This window comes from Papilio polytes, unplaced genomic scaffold (genome assembly GCF_000836215.1).
Source record: "Papilio polytes unplaced genomic scaffold, Ppol_1.0 DF823691.1, whole genome shotgun sequence".
Classification (NCBI taxonomy): Eukaryota; Metazoa; Arthropoda; class Insecta; order Lepidoptera; family Papilionidae; genus Papilio; species Papilio polytes.
Genome location: NW_013525513.1, coordinates 4,865,272 through 4,881,897, shown reverse-complemented (window position 1 = coordinate 4,881,897; position 16,626 = coordinate 4,865,272). Strand labels below are relative to the sequence as shown.

The 16,626-nt window shown below is 31.2% G+C and overlaps 5 protein-coding genes across 5 annotated transcripts; 3 read left to right on the top strand and 2 right to left on the bottom strand.

Annotated features, from left to right (window-relative positions):
- The first annotated feature begins 2,594 nt into the window (after positions 1 to 2,594).
- LOC106104075 (homeobox protein SMOX-1-like) lies at positions 2,595 to 4,007 on the top strand. Its single transcript, XM_013284014.1, has 2 exons — positions 2,595 to 2,714; positions 2,976 to 4,007. Exons 1-2 carry the CDS (start codon positions 2,595 to 2,597, stop codon positions 4,005 to 4,007), a joined length of 1,152 nt encoding a protein of 383 aa, XP_013139468.1.
- Positions 4,008 to 5,635: 1,628 nt separating this feature from the next.
- LOC106104074 (homeotic protein proboscipedia-like) lies at positions 5,636 to 8,232 on the top strand. The gene is made up of 2 exons (XM_013284013.1): positions 5,636 to 5,677; positions 7,086 to 8,232. The coding sequence occupies exons 1-2, from the start codon at positions 5,636 to 5,638 to the stop codon at positions 8,151 to 8,153; spliced, it is 1,110 nt and encodes a 369-aa protein (XP_013139467.1). The 3' UTR covers positions 8,154 to 8,232.
- A 495-nt stretch (positions 8,233 to 8,727) lies between these two features.
- On the bottom strand, positions 8,728 to 10,481 carry LOC106104073 (homeobox protein E30-like). Its single transcript, XM_013284012.1, has 4 exons — positions 10,473 to 10,481; positions 10,168 to 10,234; positions 9,710 to 10,003; positions 8,728 to 8,768 (listed from the first exon to the last, which is right to left on the bottom strand). The coding sequence occupies exons 1-4, from the start codon at positions 10,479 to 10,481 to the stop codon at positions 8,728 to 8,730; spliced, it is 411 nt and encodes a 136-aa protein (XP_013139466.1).
- Positions 10,482 to 11,195: 714 nt separating this feature from the next.
- LOC106104072 lies at positions 11,196 to 12,467 on the top strand. The gene is made up of 3 exons (XM_013284010.1): positions 11,196 to 11,213; positions 11,754 to 11,832; positions 11,914 to 12,467. Exons 1-3 carry the CDS (start codon positions 11,196 to 11,198, stop codon positions 12,465 to 12,467), a joined length of 651 nt encoding a protein of 216 aa, XP_013139464.1.
- Positions 12,468 to 13,075: 608 nt separating this feature from the next.
- LOC106104154 lies at positions 13,076 to 15,224 on the bottom strand. The gene is made up of 3 exons (XM_013284108.1): positions 14,567 to 15,224; positions 14,262 to 14,312; positions 13,076 to 14,001 (listed from the first exon to the last, which is right to left on the bottom strand). The coding sequence occupies exons 1-3, from the start codon at positions 15,222 to 15,224 to the stop codon at positions 13,076 to 13,078; spliced, it is 1,635 nt and encodes a 544-aa protein (XP_013139562.1).
- Positions 15,225 to 16,626: the final 1,402 nt, after the last annotated feature.

Here is a 16,626-nt window from a genome sequence, read left to right as displayed (position 1 = left end):
GCGACGCGGTGGAGGCGCGACGCAGCGGCGTGGCAGATGTGCCACCGGTTGTGATTGTCTTGCCGCGATGATTGATGATCTCCCGACGTCGCGCAGGGTTGCTACTTACGACATACAAATAATCAAATTCAAATAATATTTATATTAAATAAATGTTTGAAACAAGTAAATGTTATTCTCCATGTTAAGCTGTAAATTAAAATTACACAACGTTTCTGAGAAATAAATGGTTGGTAAAACTCTAAACCGTCAATTGATGGATAAAATGCTATAGTAATTCAAAATCTGTCCAATGTACCGTAATTATAAAATATATTTAAATGTATCCAAACAATTTACCTAAATACTAGATCTATAGTTCGATTGTATTTGTAAAAAAAATTGTAATCTCATTATAGTTAAGAAAAAACAATCATAAAATGGAACAGTTACGAGACTATTGTTTAATTTTGTTGTTTACATTCATTACTTCACAAACACGTTTTCTTTACCTATGAACAATGAAACTGACCTGCGTAAACAAATTAAACTGGTAAACAAAGTAATTAGGATGTCAACTGTTTAGTAGATAGTTATTTTGCCATTTTATGTACTCCTACATTCGAGTTAAATCCGGCAGAAGAATTTAGGGATAATCCCCTTGCCCCAAGTTGATTGACAGCTTCTTGTTGCACCCTTCTCTATACAAATGTTAACTCCGCCTACAAAAATATAATGCCGGAAAAGTATTACGATTTTTTTAGTCGATCTGCGATCTATATATTTAAAAAAACATTTATAGTTTTTGGTTAAAAATTGGGATTTTAAATTATAAATCTAACAGTATTACAAATGGTTATTGATTTATTTTTTATTTTATGTGAAAATAATTAAATGACGATGTTTAGTACAATTAGTTATGTTTTTGATTTAATATTTATGATTCTCGTTAGTGACAACCCTGCGCCACTATTCAACTCACGTTTATTCAATATAAGCAAACTGAAGCATAGGCCACGGTAAAAGTTCTTTGCCCAAATATTCCACATTCGTCAACAGTTGCTCCGGCAATGATTTCTGTATATTTATGAGCTCTTTATATTACTAAAGTATGTAACATATTTCAACTTAAGTTCCTGCAATTTCATTTAATAAAGATACAGAAGAGTTGTAGCAAATGTGCATTTTTTCAATGTTTTGTTTATTTTATTACTTTTATAAAATCTACTACATTAATTACTAATTGAATTATAAAATTTGGAAGTTACTTTCATTGGGCGATAATGCATAATAGGAATGTAAAAAGCATTTAAAATAAAATTGTGTATATAAATAAAAATTAAAATATAAATTTGAAAGCGCCATCTACCATTCACTTGGTCAACTACGTGCGCTTAAACGTTAAGTTACGGACAGATTTATGACGTATCCCAAAGTTACGTCAATTACTTTTTTTACACGATTGTATCTTCAGATGTCATTTTTTTACGTAATAGAATGATAATAAAAAAAATGAATTAAGGAATAAGTATAATTTCTAAATTCAATGTTGTTCTTTTACGAACACGAATCACGTAGCGGTTTGCATTAGGGGAAACTTTTCGTAGATTCCGTGCACAGCCTTTATAGTTTAACTCACTGATGATAGATGGCGTTTAATAATTTTGGTCAAGTAATTAAATTTTTATACTATTAATATTAATTGCAATGAATTTATTGCTTCTTAGAGAGACAAAAAAAATATCAAGAAATAACAACCACAAAAAGGCACCAAATGTTCTGGATCTTAACATACGAATTAACGTATATCAAAATAAATTAAAGTTTATAAACGTAAACAGTCTAAGCATCTTTTATTTAATTTGAAAAGTAATGAAGGAATCGAGGTGTCATCAACTTATGATATTTAAATATTCATTAGATTAATGATAAAATGACCTATAAACTAAAAGTCTATGCCATTTGTTATTTAGTGCGATGGTATTTCTCCTCGACACTACTTCTAGGTAATAAGATAGTTTTGTTATATAAAATGTAACCGCAACTCCCTTTCATCATGTTAAAAACACGAAGTCCTCAAAAATTGTGAAATCATGTAGAACCATAAAGCAAACCCCCAACGTGTAATATTTAAGACATATTTATGTGTGTGTATGATGATCCTAATACGAAATTCTATATTTTAAAACTACTTAGAAACAACGTTAGTAATATAAAGGAATTTAAAGATAAAACTTAACTTTGTGTGTAACTGGCAGAACTATTCAAATATGTACGTCAAAAACAGTTTTTCGAGTTTGTAAATTAAGAATTCATCAAAACAGTGATATATAAAAAAAACTAATAATATATTAAAAATTAAAACTTTGTTGTTTTGATTATCCAGATGCAAAATATTAATGTGTCAACATGGATTACGATTCCTGCGATTCATAAACAACCTAATTATGCTGTTTAGTCACCGAGCTCTCCTTCATTCGACTATTAATTAGTTGATCATAGAAAAAAGGAGTATAAAATCGCACCCCAATTAGCGAAACATTTATTTACACTCTGGCTTTCGCCGTGAACGTTTCATTAGTAACTTAAGTAACTAAATTTGTGTTACCTTCACGATGTCGGTATCGTCAACAGTGACCGGTCAGTCGTCCCCGCTGACGACGCGGCTGTACGCGCCCACCCCGAACACCAGTGACTACCAGTGGACCCAGGATAATGTTGTTCTTACTACAACGGTAATTGTTTTATATTAACCCTAATTTAATTTAAAATCTATACTGTGAGATTTTGAATCTGAATCTATGATCAAGTTGCAAAATCCCGAATTAGTGTCAATACTTGTAAAATATTGCTGATAGTAGGACTCTCGTGATCTTCAGTAATTTATTTATTATTAAAATCAATAATAGTATAATAGTATCAATAATCAATAATAGTAGAATAGTACATACTAGATAAAGTTTGATAAATTATTAACATGATTACTATTTTTTCAGAATGCGCAATGGAGTGAAGCCCCGCCCCCAGAATATAAAGTGTATCCGATGGCCAACTTCAATGATGCCAACGGTGGTCTAATGAACTCAAAGATGAACATTGTCTCGTCTACATCTTATTACAACGGGCAAGACATCACCAATACGTTATTACCATCTTGCCAAAGAGATGTAATAAACTCAAACGGAATATGCGGCAATAACTTGATAAGACCTCCTTTACCAGGCGTTATGAATACACCAATAATGGTACCCTATCAGAGGACTGGCCCCAGTATTCCGCAACGTAATTGGAACTCTCATGGGAACACTGAGAGGTACAACCGGCCTGTATGGGTACCACCGAAAGCGTCAAACGGAGTAAAGAAGCATAAACGTGTACGAACAGCTTTCACAAGTCATCAAATGATGGAACTTGAACAGGAATATGCGCGCACCAGATATTTAGACCGGGCTCGTCGTATTGAACTTGCGGAAACTTTATTATTAAACGAACGGACGATAAAAATCTGGTTCCAGAACCGGAGAATGAAAGAGAAGAAGGATAGAGCTGAGAATTACGACGATTCAGAGGAACCGAGTACTACAGATTCTTCGCCGGAAATGATCACTAAAGTCATGCCAGTACAAACGCATGAGAACTACTCAATGCAATGTAATGCTCCTAATGGCGTTTACCATCAAGGCTCTAATTATTTCGTTGAACAATATCCATCAACTCCTACTACTATTATGCCTCAATTGCCTATGTATCAAATCAATATGCCACAAGAACCTCAGCATATCATGCAAGAAGGCTATAACAGTGTTTTAGACAGTAATATGGATGTTGGATTAAAATTTGATCCACTCGCGGCGAATTTATTGAAAACAGAATCGTTTGAGCCGTGCGAATCTAACGAGACTTATTCACTGGACGGGTCTCCGGCGCACTCAGATATATCTGCCATTGACTCCGTTAAAAGTGACATCAACGATCAAAATTGGGATTTGTCGTGGATTAGAAGCATTAATTTCCAAGATGAAGCTTAAACACCTGTTATATACACACTGCTGTTATTCCTCAAACGTTTTAGTTATGTAATTTTATTTTAAGTTTAATAAGATTTAATTTAATATAAATTTAAAAATGTAAAAGATATATTTGTAATATAGATAATATGTGACTGATTTAATTATAAAGTTTGTGTAAATATAGTTAGTTTAAATACTTTAAGAATTACTTACTTATTTTGCTTATTAAATTATAAAACTTTAATTTGATAATTTTATTATTATTCAATAATTTTAATTAGAGTAAACTATTTCATTACTGTTCCCGTGCGACTTCATCCGCATAACATTATGAAAATTTTAATTTTATTGTTTACATGTGTCAAAATATGAATTGCAAATGTCAAAATGACATGACATGATGACAAACCATGTCCTTAATGTGTTTACGCTTCATTATATTAGTATAGATTTATTGTTAAAGCGTACGCACAACTAAAACTTAACTAACTGCAAATTGCACAAATGTTTAGTCTCCTTTAGTTCCTATAAGCTCATATGGTGGTGCGCACACTACTCGATTTTTAGTTACGCAACTAAACAATTGAAATGGTTGAGAAACAATCGACAACCACACAACGGTTGTGCGATAGTTTAGTCAAAGGTATACGCTTGCTCTTAATAATTTGTAAAAATATACCAATCGCCTAATTAAAGTCCCTAGCTCTTACCACCCTGTTCTTATAAGGATAGGATGGGAAGGGAAAGTGGATTTGACAGTGGAGGAGACGCATAGGAAGGGGAAATATCCTCTTAATGTGCTTTCTCCTACGTCGATTAAGGGTAGGCAATGCATCTGCATTTGTAGATGTCTATGAGCAGCGGCCGCTTCGCCATTTTAGCGGATTCAGGCGTCCGCTTGCTCGTTTGCCACCATATATTATAAAAAAAAATCGAATGACACCTCAATCATCGATATCAGTTTAGTTACGAGTATTTGGGCTGCAGGCAGTTGCAATGGAATTTGTAAGACATGAAAAGTATGAATATACAAACCAAGATACATAATAAAAACTTAAACTCTGTCTGGCTACATCAGTTGGGAAAAAAAATACTTTTATAACAACTTTATTCCTATTGGTGTAAGAATTGTTATAAGCAGTTGTTTATAAATATTTCTGTGCATAATGATAAACCGTCATTTCCACGAGCAACACGCTGCGGGACTCTGATTACGTTCGGTCGTTATTTTTACAGCGGTCGCTGAAGCACCAGTGGAAATTTGACTTAAGAAAAATCCAACCTGTGGTCATATGCTTGGTAAAAATTGTATTTAAACACTAATTATTCGTAACTAAATATGATAACAATAGAATATATTACAATAATGAGATCTAGCCGATTGCACTTTTGAACAGACTTATCTGAGTCATAAAGGGAACTGTAAAAAAAGTAGTACTGAAAAGTAGTATATGTACTCGTACTAAGTATCTTTGAACAATTTAAAAAGTGAATAACATTTCTGATACCGTTTAGGCTAGCAAATAAATGAAATGAATTGGCCCAGAGGTTGTTGAGTTATTTCAATACATACAAAAATACAAAGTTTTCCTCTTTATAATATTAGTATAGATAGATAGTGCATACCTTACAACATTATGTGTTACATGGAAGAGCGGGACTTCCTACCACAAGAACCCATAGGTCAAGTAAAAGGAAGCCTACATCTGAATAACTTGTATAATCTATTGTTATATCAATAAATTATTTTCATTTTCATTATAAAGACGAATTTGAATTTGTGGATTTTGCTACATATTGGAATAAGTCAAAAAATAATGGGCGGATTTCAAAAAATCTTTTACCATCAAAACTATGTTTTTAGTGAGTAACATGGGCTATACTTTAATTACTTTTAATTTCACGCGGACGAAGTCGCGGGCAACAGCTATCGATAATATTAATAAATAGTTCTTTGTGTCCAAGTTGTATAGAATTCGAAGCTCGACCTCAGATACTCGTAATACATGTGGGGTTGTGGCTCGATCAAATAAAATTAAACTTGTAGTTTATCGCAATTTTTAATATTTACACCCTTTTCCAAAACACATCTTCTTACATCGTCGTTTCTCTTTTTCTCTGACTCTAAACTAATTCAAACCAACGTCAAAATATGAAATTCGAAATCAATTAAAAAGAAAACATATTTAACCTCCCTATCCTACATACAAGTATTTAGAAAACTAAAAACGTCTTTGTTATTTAAATTAAAACTGCAAACTAAATCTAAGTATTTACTGTTCATTATCAAAGAGACGAACAAACTAAGATTCTGTAATGAATGGTAAATATGTTTAATGAAGTCAAGATAAGATACATATACTAACCAATAATATATTTTCTAACATTAATTAATTAATTACCAAACTCAGTTTATGTAATTATAAAGTTATTAATTAATGCTCTTACAATAGTCGTATAAATAACACTTAATTATCTTTTTATTCTTAGTTGTGTCACATATTTTGAACATATCGTAGTGTATTTGGAATTTAATTCAAAAGTAATATTGGTCTAGATCTAAATTAATTTAAATTGAAGTGTATAAAAAAATAATTAACAACATGGAAATTCGGAAAATATTAAACCAATCGTTTAAAACGGAATTAATTAAAAATGTGAGTATTTAATTATATTTTCTGTGTTAATGTTTTATCATGTGTAACTGAATCATACTAATATTATAAATGCGAAAGTTTAGATAGATGGATGGATGGATGGATGTTTGTTAGAATTTATAGACTAAATGGCTGAACGGATTTCAATCAAATTTGGTATGGATATAGAGGAAAGTTTGGAAGGACACATAGGCTACTCACTTTTTTTTTTTTTTAATTTCACGCGAACGGAGTCGCGGGCGAAAGCTAGTTTTGTTATAAATAAAGGTCAAAAGAGTTTCATGGCTTTAAACTTAGAGGTTTTATATCTTTGTTATATTTTACGATATAATAATTCAATTAAACTTCGACCAATAGTACATTTTTAGTGAGTAGTAATATATTTGAGGTATAATAATTAATAGAAAATGTTTTAATTACATTATTTGTGTTTTCACAGAGTTTGAGCCACCAGAATGTTTTTAAAAAAGCTAAAAGGATCAGAAGCGCATTTACTACGAATCAAATATTGTATCTAGAAAATGAATTTCTGAAGTCACCTTATGTCAGTGTCGTTAGCCGAAAAGAGATCGCAATCAAATTAAATATACCTGAGAGAGCTGTAAAAATATGGTTCCAAAATCGACGGATGAAAGAGAAGAAAGATGTTACCCATCGACCCATAACAGAACTCCATCATTATCATAAAACGGGACATAATGGTACAATTGTTAATGATCAATTAAGTAATGTGGAGACTTTGCAATCAAATAACAATCTATGTTCACATTCCGTTTTACCGCAAACTAAGTTAAAAACAAGTTTAAACGAGTCAACAATTAATAATTTCTTAAAGAAGAATCATAAACAAGTTACAAACACAACGAAGAGCTTTGAAAATAAGACGACAACGGATGACGTCATCGTAACACATAATTTTCAAAACAATACTATAACAAGCAGCAGTAACGAAGCTAAACAGAACGCAGAATTATCAATAGAGCTGCTAAAAAAGTGTAAAGACCATATTCACACTAATCCTATGAAAAAGGCAGTCAAAACAAAAACCCTACAAACAAAACATAACGATTTGAAAAAACGTAAATTAAATAGTCAAACTTTGGAGCGAAAAATCCAGAGTTCAGTTACAGGAACAGCGCCATCTATTGTGAAACAACAGCAAACGATTACACAAATTCCTTCAGGATACATTCCCTTATATCCTCAACAACATAATCAACAGTATTCTTTACCAGGAAACTTTTTATGGAAACCAATGGGCCCAACGGATATGTCAACTATAATGCCTATGTGTGACTTTGCTATTCTTCCTAACCCACACTCTATCTCCCATCCCCTCACACACTCACACATAAAATCAAATGATATACAAAAGAGTCAATGCTCATGTAATTGTCATATGAATCCGCAAACAAATACGATAGCTTTTTCACCTGAAAATCAACCACAATATGTAATAGCGGTACCTTTCCACAAACCACCTCTTCAGTTTAGCTCCCCCTTATAATAATTCCGTTTTAGTTTTGTTTTTAATTGTATAAATTGTAAATAAAAACAATGTTTTTCGTTTAGTATATTTTATTCAAAAATAGTTTAATACGACCGTTTTACATTATGTTTTCTTATTTTAAAATAGAAATTTAAGAAGATTAATAAATTATAAATTATATATTTTATTAAACTTTTACATGCATTTACATAATAACAAATATATGTAATTTTGGAAAATAAACTTTCTTATAAATAAACATTTGCTTTTTATTATATCCCGGATGCAAAAAATATACAGAATTTGACAGTAACAGATTTATAAAGATAAAATTAAATAGTTCAATAGTGATAACGAAATACACTTATTAAATAGAAAAATATGCCAAAAAGAAAACTAACAATTGTCAAAGAAAGAAACATGAAATTTTAAACAGATAAAACCTTTAAAGATATTTGAAACAAACTTATTAATATGTTACACGGTGTTAACAATTTAAAAAAAATAATACAAAATAGTTAAAAAAGAAACTTAGTTCTAAGAATATAAATTTGTAAATCTTATCATTTAGGTAGACATTTCAAACTTTATATTAATCTTTCATTTGTTTTATTATTTTTTTCTGGTAGTTCACTGGAAATAAAACGTATTAAAAACATGGTTATGACACCCCAAAAATTTAAAACTTTTAAAATTATTTAATTGTAATTTTATTATCAATTAAGTAACATATCGAGAAACACTTTAAAATATTTATGAAAACAGTAATCAAAAAACCTTATTCTATTTCATTATTATACTTCACTATTATTTTGAAAATTACGTAACAGAAAACAATGAATAATAAATGCATACTAGTTCAAGTTATTATTATTACCAACTTAATTAGAATTTGAAAAAAAATAACGTTAAGTAAAATTTTTAATAATTACTACAATAATATTTCAAAATAACTAGAGTTCATAAACGTGCTGTAAATAAACACATGAAAACTAACTAATTTAAAAATACAGCTCCAATATTAAAAATTTACGTTTTTTACTACAATGATTTAAGATTGGTGTTCATCATTTATTGGTATTTTGTTTATTATTAAATAAATTAATTAAAATCGATAAAATAATTTCTAATTAGTAAATAAGAAATATTTTTGCTCTGATGATTTTCAAAATGTTATTTCATTATGCATTTTTTTTAATAAAATTGAATTTCTAAGCCTACATAACTTGGAAAGATAATCTATATGTCAATATAACTATAACGTAACAATCCTTTACACAATAAATATGGAATATATAATTTTTAAATATATTACATCTGTAAATAACTTAAATCGAAACCATCACTGGACCAAGTTTGTGGAGAGCAATTTTGATAACATCCGTTATTTAATTCTTTATTGTAATTATTATCTGTATTTGAATATTGATAATTTTCAGTTGGATATGTAAAATTACCATAATAAAGAGTATGTACGTACGATGGATTAACAAAATTAGGTTCAGATATATATTGGTTGTTCTGTGGAACGTGATAAGAATTTATATCATCATTATTATAATTAACAAACGTACTTTGCGTATTTAATTCTGGACTACCTATTTGTGACTCAATTGACATAGAATCACTATATTGTTCGCTTGAATCGCTTGACTCTGAAGCTTCTCTTTTCTCTTTCATTCTTTTGTTTTGGAACCAAACCTTTAAACATTTCTCAGCAAGTCCCAGAACTTTAGACAGGTCTCGACGATGTTCACTATTCAGATATTTCGAGCTGGCGAATGTTTTCTCTAGAACTTTTAACTGCTCTGTTGTAAATGTTGTACGTTTCCTTTTGTTTTTCTGTATTTTCTTTCTTACATTCGATCCTGGAAATTATCAACTATAAATGATTAAGTTGATAATAATTAGACAGAAGTTTAAGATGCATAAAGGTATGTATTGAATAAATTATCATTTCTTAATAGTTCAATTGGTAATTAAATTTAAATGTTAAGTGCCCTGTAAAAAGAAACATGAGGAAATAACGTACCATTATTCTTGTGCTCTTGTCGATGAGGCAAAACTTCAATAAAAGGCTTGTTTTGCCAATGACAAATCTGAAAAGCAAACAACAAGGTACAGTTTGTAACGGGCTTCAGATATAATGTATGTATAGAATAATTAGGATTTAATGATTTACAAAATAAAAAATTAAATCTCCACTTTTGCAATGTTTAATTTCGCTATCGACGTTCAAATCAATGTATTCCTCTAAATAAATTCGCCTGGCCTAACTTGTTTTGTCGATTATGAATGCGTACCTAATTAGAAATTCATAATAATACAATATCCTACCTCATTCATACTGCTTAAAGCTGTTAAGGTTATCTCAAATTCGTCTTGCAACATAATTAGATGTAGAAACTTAATTAAATGTAAATGTTTTTTGTAATTAAACACTGAAACGACGAACTCAGACCGGTAACTATGGAATCCTTAGCAACAAATGGCGTTCGAAATACAAATGTTTGGAAAATACCCTATTGCGTGTTTTTTTTTACGTTAAATTTGAAAAGATCGACGGTAGTTGTTTACGGTATGAAGATAAAATATAATATGGATATGCCAAATTTAATATTATTTTTTAAAACGTAAATCAATCAATACTTATTTATAGTTAGTTACAGATTATATTTAATCTTATTAAACGAATATCGAGACTTTAACTATTAATTTAAAATTAACTTAAAGATACATGTGTTTAATTGTTTTTAAAATAAATACACATGAGAAAGGCAAGCCTGTCTGTGAACATGATTTGTAAACAGAGTAATTAGTAATCGTTTGTTAATTAGGAAAGAAATTAAAAAATAACTAAAAGAGGGGTTGTTTTACTTAATGAGTTTTTATTTTGATACAGGTATAAAAGGGTTAAACATTTTGCATTATTATCATTAGTATCCAGTGCACTTAGCAAACATGTTCCAATCACAACGCCAAGGGAACTCCGGTAATATGTCCACTAGTAGTTGTAGTACAAATTATACAAATTATGTGTTTAGTACAACATCAACAAGAATGCCACCGGGTTATAATGTAAGTTAATTAACTATAACTTTTTTATTTGATAAGGCTTATCCACATTATTCTTGTAGAACCCGGATATGTCGTATGTATCCGAACATGTTGGAGTATGTCATGTTTTTTTAAATCTAAGTTATAGGATAGTATAACATTTTCTCTCCGATAATTTAACAAACATTTAGTTACATAAAATGAAGCGCAAATTAACGATTATGAAATTTTAAAATTTGTAATTTTCATTATTTCTAGAATATTTCTTGATTGTGTACGGTTGAACACTTACGTCATAAGATGGCGCACATGCATATTTTTAAAATATTCGAGCGCCATCTGTAGTTAGAATACGCATCATCTCATTCACATCATCGAATTTCATTTTAATAGTATTTTTTCATAAAAGAATTTATTGAAATGTTTGCAACAATATCTCTTTAAAAATATACATCTCCAAATAAGTAAATATCAATGTACCAATTAATATACTAAAAGATTTGAACCATATATCCATTTATTTGATAAATATGTGTTAAGAATATTTTTACCGGTTTTCAGACAAATCCTATAAGAAATAATTCTCTGTGCTGTGTTGAACATCGGAAACTTGGCAGAAGATATCGTGAACCTGCAGTTTGTAAGTATTTATAATTATAACACTATTATGAAAATCAAATTTTTCTCCTATATAACATGTTACTTCTAAATTATCTTCCAGACCGACGTCCAGAAAAGTTTATAACGAAGTTTAAACGACGCCCTGCATTCTCTACGCAACAAATTTTAGCGTTAGAGAAGATATTTCATAAGAAACCACATGTTAACAGGCAAGAGAGACGAATATTAACGGAGAGGTTAAATGTTAACGAAAAAGTTATAAAACTATGGTTTAAAAACCGTCGTCAAATATCTGGTCTAAGAAATAGAACACGAGTAATTTCCGATTCCTCAGAAGAAGAAACCGAAAATCATTTTAATCTAGATTACGTTCAATCCAGAATAAATAAACCTGACGAATTTGGATACGTCACTTTGGATGACAGAGCTATGAAGGAATTGATAACTGTCATTGACTTGCTTTTGACAGATGTAGATTTAGATGGGGCGTCTAAGGAATTAAAGAATAAAAGTTCTTTAAACTACGAACCAATATCCCCAGTAAGCATTCACGAAAATTCAGATGAAAATATGTGTTTTCCGAAATGGGAACTTTACGAACCCGAGGAATCTTTAAGGCGCTTATTCGACGTTCAAGCATTAATAACTAAATAATTATGTTGGAGGTAAATATAAAAAAAAAACAAAAATCAAATGCAATTTAACGTTTGAGAAATATTATTTAATGTATTGTTTAAAATAATTTTATTTTGTATTAGTATAATGTAATTTATTTATTTTTATGTTTGTAATTTAGGTACAATCTAGTATTTAATAAGTTATTTTAATAAGGCTTTGAAATGAAAGAAACAATGAACAATTATAATTTATTCAACATTAAGGTATATCAAAAACTATAAAGGTAAATGTTAAGTAAAAAGTACAAAAATAAGTAGTTATACATTTGTTAAAAAATCAAGTTTTCTTATTTACATTAATATTTTATTTAAACTATGTAATAAATTTAAAACCATATCGTACAATGAGGTAGAAAGATTGTTAGGCAAAGAAATGGTACCACGCCTATAGCAACTTTAACACGAAATTGTAAGTCTTTTCATCTAGAGGCCAAACTTCTTAAATAATGCTGTTCTCGGGTACATTGTCTCCTATGAAATGGTTTTGATACAAGATCGTGAATCGAAGTAATCTTATTTCGATTCTTAAGATAAATAAGATTACTTCGATTGATTAGTGTTAATTAAAATCCCGAAAAATAAATCTTACAAAGTGATATAAGATGAGAATTTGCTGTTGCTTGTTGTGTTAGGGTTTTGACTGTTAGCATCAGAAGTTGCCAAGTATGAAAAGTAAGCGTCCTGTGAGAACGGTGCGTTAGCAGTTCTCGATTGCATATTTTCTTCGTAAGTTGGGTTTACTGTCGTCGGTATAGGTGCATTGAAAGTATACGCGTCTGTAGTACCCGGATGCATCGCAACACCGCTGGTTAACGCATTGTAATACGCCGAACCAGACGGATACCTTGTCATATCTTCGCTTAACTTCAAGTTAACTCCGTTCGGCACGTAACTATCCGACGGTAGTGATAGTGCATTCGAATTCGGTTGCAGTGAATCATCGTTCGTGTAACGATAAACCTCAGACATCGGTGAGTAAGCCGGCCTACTTGCGCCTGCGCAGTAGTACGATGTATACGATAGGTTCGGCGTATACGATGGCAACTCGATAGTACTCTGCGGACCTTTGATTACAGTTTTGAGACTGTTTATAGATGGATATTCTGAGGATCTTGATGTATCATTTGGGGCCACATATTTATGGGTCGCATGACTATCGCTAAGTAGTCTTCTATGTCGATCGTGTCCTCCGCAACTTCTTCCATGACTTAACTTGTGATCTTGGCTCGGTGACATTTCTTTAGAACTTGATGGGCTGTTATCGTCTACGGATGAAGATGGTTTGTTATGCTTGTTGTCTTTTTTATATTTCATCCTTCTGTTTTGAAACCATATTTTTATTTGACGCTCCGAGAGTTGGAGGTAATTCGCGAGTTCGATTCGTCTCGGCCGGCAGAGGTAGCGGTTTTGATGGAACTCATTCTCTAATTCGACTAACTGTGAACTTGTGTAAGCTGTGCGGGCTCGTTTAGTAAATACTTTTTGGTAAGATGTAGCTTCTGAAGACATACCTGAAAATTAATAATGTATACTGCATTGGTTATCGAATAGACGTACACTGAGAGACTTAAGCCTCTCTGGAATCCGACATAATTATTTGGTAAAATAAAATTGTACTAAAAAATATACTAAAATAAAGGCAACAAAAGAAAATAATTCCAGTCTCACAAAAGAAAGAAGTTAGACTGTATATATCTGTAAAATCAAGCATTGATATCACATTCTCAAAAATGGAGAGCTTTCTAATCAGTTACAAAAAATTTTTACATACCGGTTGATAATGATGACGTACCACTTATAGCAGGATTATTTAACGATGAAGCTGTTTTGTTCCAACTCTGTAATAACGCATAACTTTGTTAAAAATTCTGATGTAAAAAATGCGACCAACTACGATAACGTTTTAGAACGAAATAAGGTGTCAAATAATATAGGCTATAATCACTACTATCAGTGACCAAATTAAAAGGTCATTAAAAATCCGGTTATTTTGTGGTAAATCACAGTTTTGACAATATTTCTTCATGATGAATTTGTCATTTGTTTCTATTCTGTATTCGGATAACATTAAGGTACATTTTTGTTCACTTATATTTACCTGGTTCGGAAAACTTGATTCATTTATGTCACTTGTAGTATCTTTAACAACATCATTGTCTAAACCGCTGGTATGGTGACATCGTAGAGCTTCATTAGGTAAATAGTTTCTGTCGTACGTAACTTGGCTTTCAATTTGTACATTAGGAGCTAAGAACAAGTTATCATTTTTGTTCATACAATCGTCGGAATTGACTTCTTCAGTTCCTGAGCCATAATTGTTATGTGAACTGTTGCTTATATTTTCGTAGTTCGGTATTTGATATTCATATCTCTGCTCCATATCTTCCTGTGAGTTAGCAGCATTATATGATTGATGCAAACCAAGAATATCGTGGATACTAAAACCAGTTGAGTCTCGAGAGTTGTAATCTTGAGAGAATGTGTTGGAGATTACGTTTAATACTTCAGTCTTGCAATCTGGGAAGATATTCTCTGGGGCACCGTAGTTAGCTCCATCGCCTAAGATATCTTCAACTCCATGTGATGTGAGACCTCCTTTGAAGGCTTTTTGAGGGTCTTCTATTTCTGCGTTGGAATTGTATTGTGCTGGGATAGTTGATGAGAAATCGGATGAAGTGGAATCTCTCGACTCTTCTGAGTGCAAGCTGGATGGTGAAGAAGTACACGAAGACATTTTTAATTTTGAAATATGGTATTCACTTTTAGTCACTTTGATAATTGTATCATTTATGCACACACGTATTGCACTGAGGCGACCGTGTCGTAAAACTTTTGTTTACTAAATGCATTTTGTTCACCTGAATGTCGTTAATTTGGTAATGACTGTATACGTTAGTGTGCCGCATACTGTCAGTGCTGTTTTGTCTGTGTGCGGCTGATAAGTCGGACATACCGGGTCCCCGATAATAAACGAACGCAAGATAAAACTTTAAAATATATCTCCAATAGCTAAAAGGCTTGTCACATCTAATACAAAAGTAGAAATATGGGACTTTGTTAGTAATAGGAGCCATCGTAATCGTTCGTGACTTGATTTTAAAGCAAAATAAATTCCATGTATCAATAGACAGATTCCATGAAATGTCTACGGAGTACGAAAAATGATTTAGAATCTTCCTAATTTATGTATAATGATTTCACAATTTACACAAATTTACTTGTATGATGATAGACTTAGGTTTATATAAAAATAAGTTTTCTTGCCCGATATTTGAATTTAGGTATGTCGATTGACGGTTAGATATTTTTTTCCATTTCGACAACTTGGTGATTTAAAATATGAATAAAAGTACTACAGTCTTTAGCATTGAGGTTGATATTTTATATCTAGGTAGCGATATAACGAAACCACAATAATTGACGTAGACAATGCGAAGGTAATGTAGGTCCCTTCATACCTACACGCCGACCTGATACTAAACTCGTTAAGATAATATTTAATCTTATAAAACTACGACACTAGAATTTATTGTGGTTTTAATAATACTGTTTAACTAATCAAATACAAAACTTAAGGTGGGTTTCCATGAATACAAAGAGAATTAAAATGATGACAATATGTACATATGTGCAGTGAACACCAAAACTTTTTAAAGCCGGCAACACACCTCCAGTTTTAAATCCACAGCCAGACTGTTCAGTTTAACTATGCAGTTAGAGATGATGTGTGTAGCCTGCTTAAACCCGACATATGTTGTATGGAAAGGATTTTTTATTGAATGAATGAATAAATTTTTGATTAACTTTTTATTAGTATATGTTTTGGGTTTGAATTTGTGTATAATAGCCGTCAGTCGGGTGCAGTCGGGTACAGCTGATGCATCCGCGGCATTGTCGTGTTTTGATTAATGCCTTTGCGCCGTGAGACCTCGATACGTTTGCGGCTTATTTTTATTACAATGTTACACGTCTAATAATTTCGAATTAACTGTGGAACAATGTTATTTTCTATTTGACTAAATCTAATTGGTATTTATACAAGAATCTTTAAGAAACCAAAAATTTATGAATAAATTTGAGACACAAGATATTGTAAATGGATATAAAAAATGTTTCGCTAGACTTGAAGTCAAGAC

Bases quoted from the DNA above. Each gene is read 5' to 3' on its own strand.
- LOC106104075 (XM_013284014.1), top strand. From the start codon at position 2,595: ATGTCGGTATCGTCAACAGTGACCGGTCAGTCGTCCCCGCTGACGACG. The intron at 2,715-2,975 runs GTAATTGTTTTA...CTATTTTTTCAG, and splicing joins ATGTTGTTCTTACTACAACG to AATGCGCAATGGAGTGAAGC.
- LOC106104074 (XM_013284013.1), top strand. From the start codon at position 5,636: ATGGAAGAGCGGGACTTCCTACCACAAGAACCCATAGGTCAA. The intron at 5,678-7,085 runs GTAAAAGGAAGC...GTGTTTTCACAG, and splicing joins CACAAGAACCCATAGGTCAA to AGTTTGAGCCACCAGAATGT.
- LOC106104073 (XM_013284012.1), bottom strand. The intron at 10,004-10,167 runs GTACGTTATTTC...GATAATTTCCAG, and splicing joins ACAAGAGCACAAGAATAATG to GATCGAATGTAAGAAAGAAA. The intron at 8,769-9,709 runs GTACGTTTGTTA...TTTTATTTCCAG, and splicing joins TCCAGAATTAAATACGCAAA to TGAACTACCAGAAAAAAATA.
- LOC106104072 (XM_013284010.1), top strand. The intron at 11,833-11,913 runs GTAAGTATTTAT...ATTATCTTCCAG, and splicing joins ATATCGTGAACCTGCAGTTT to ACCGACGTCCAGAAAAGTTT.
- LOC106104154 (XM_013284108.1), bottom strand. From the start codon at position 15,224: ATGTCTTCGTGTACTTCTTCACCATCCAGCTTGCACTCAGAAGAGTCG. The intron at 14,313-14,566 runs GTACCTTAATGT...GGAACAAAACAG, and splicing joins AAATATAAGTGAACAAAAAT to CTTCATCGTTAAATAATCCT. The intron at 14,002-14,261 runs GTATGTAAAAAT...ATTAATTTTCAG, and splicing joins TACGTCATCATTATCAACCG to GTATGTCTTCAGAAGCTACA.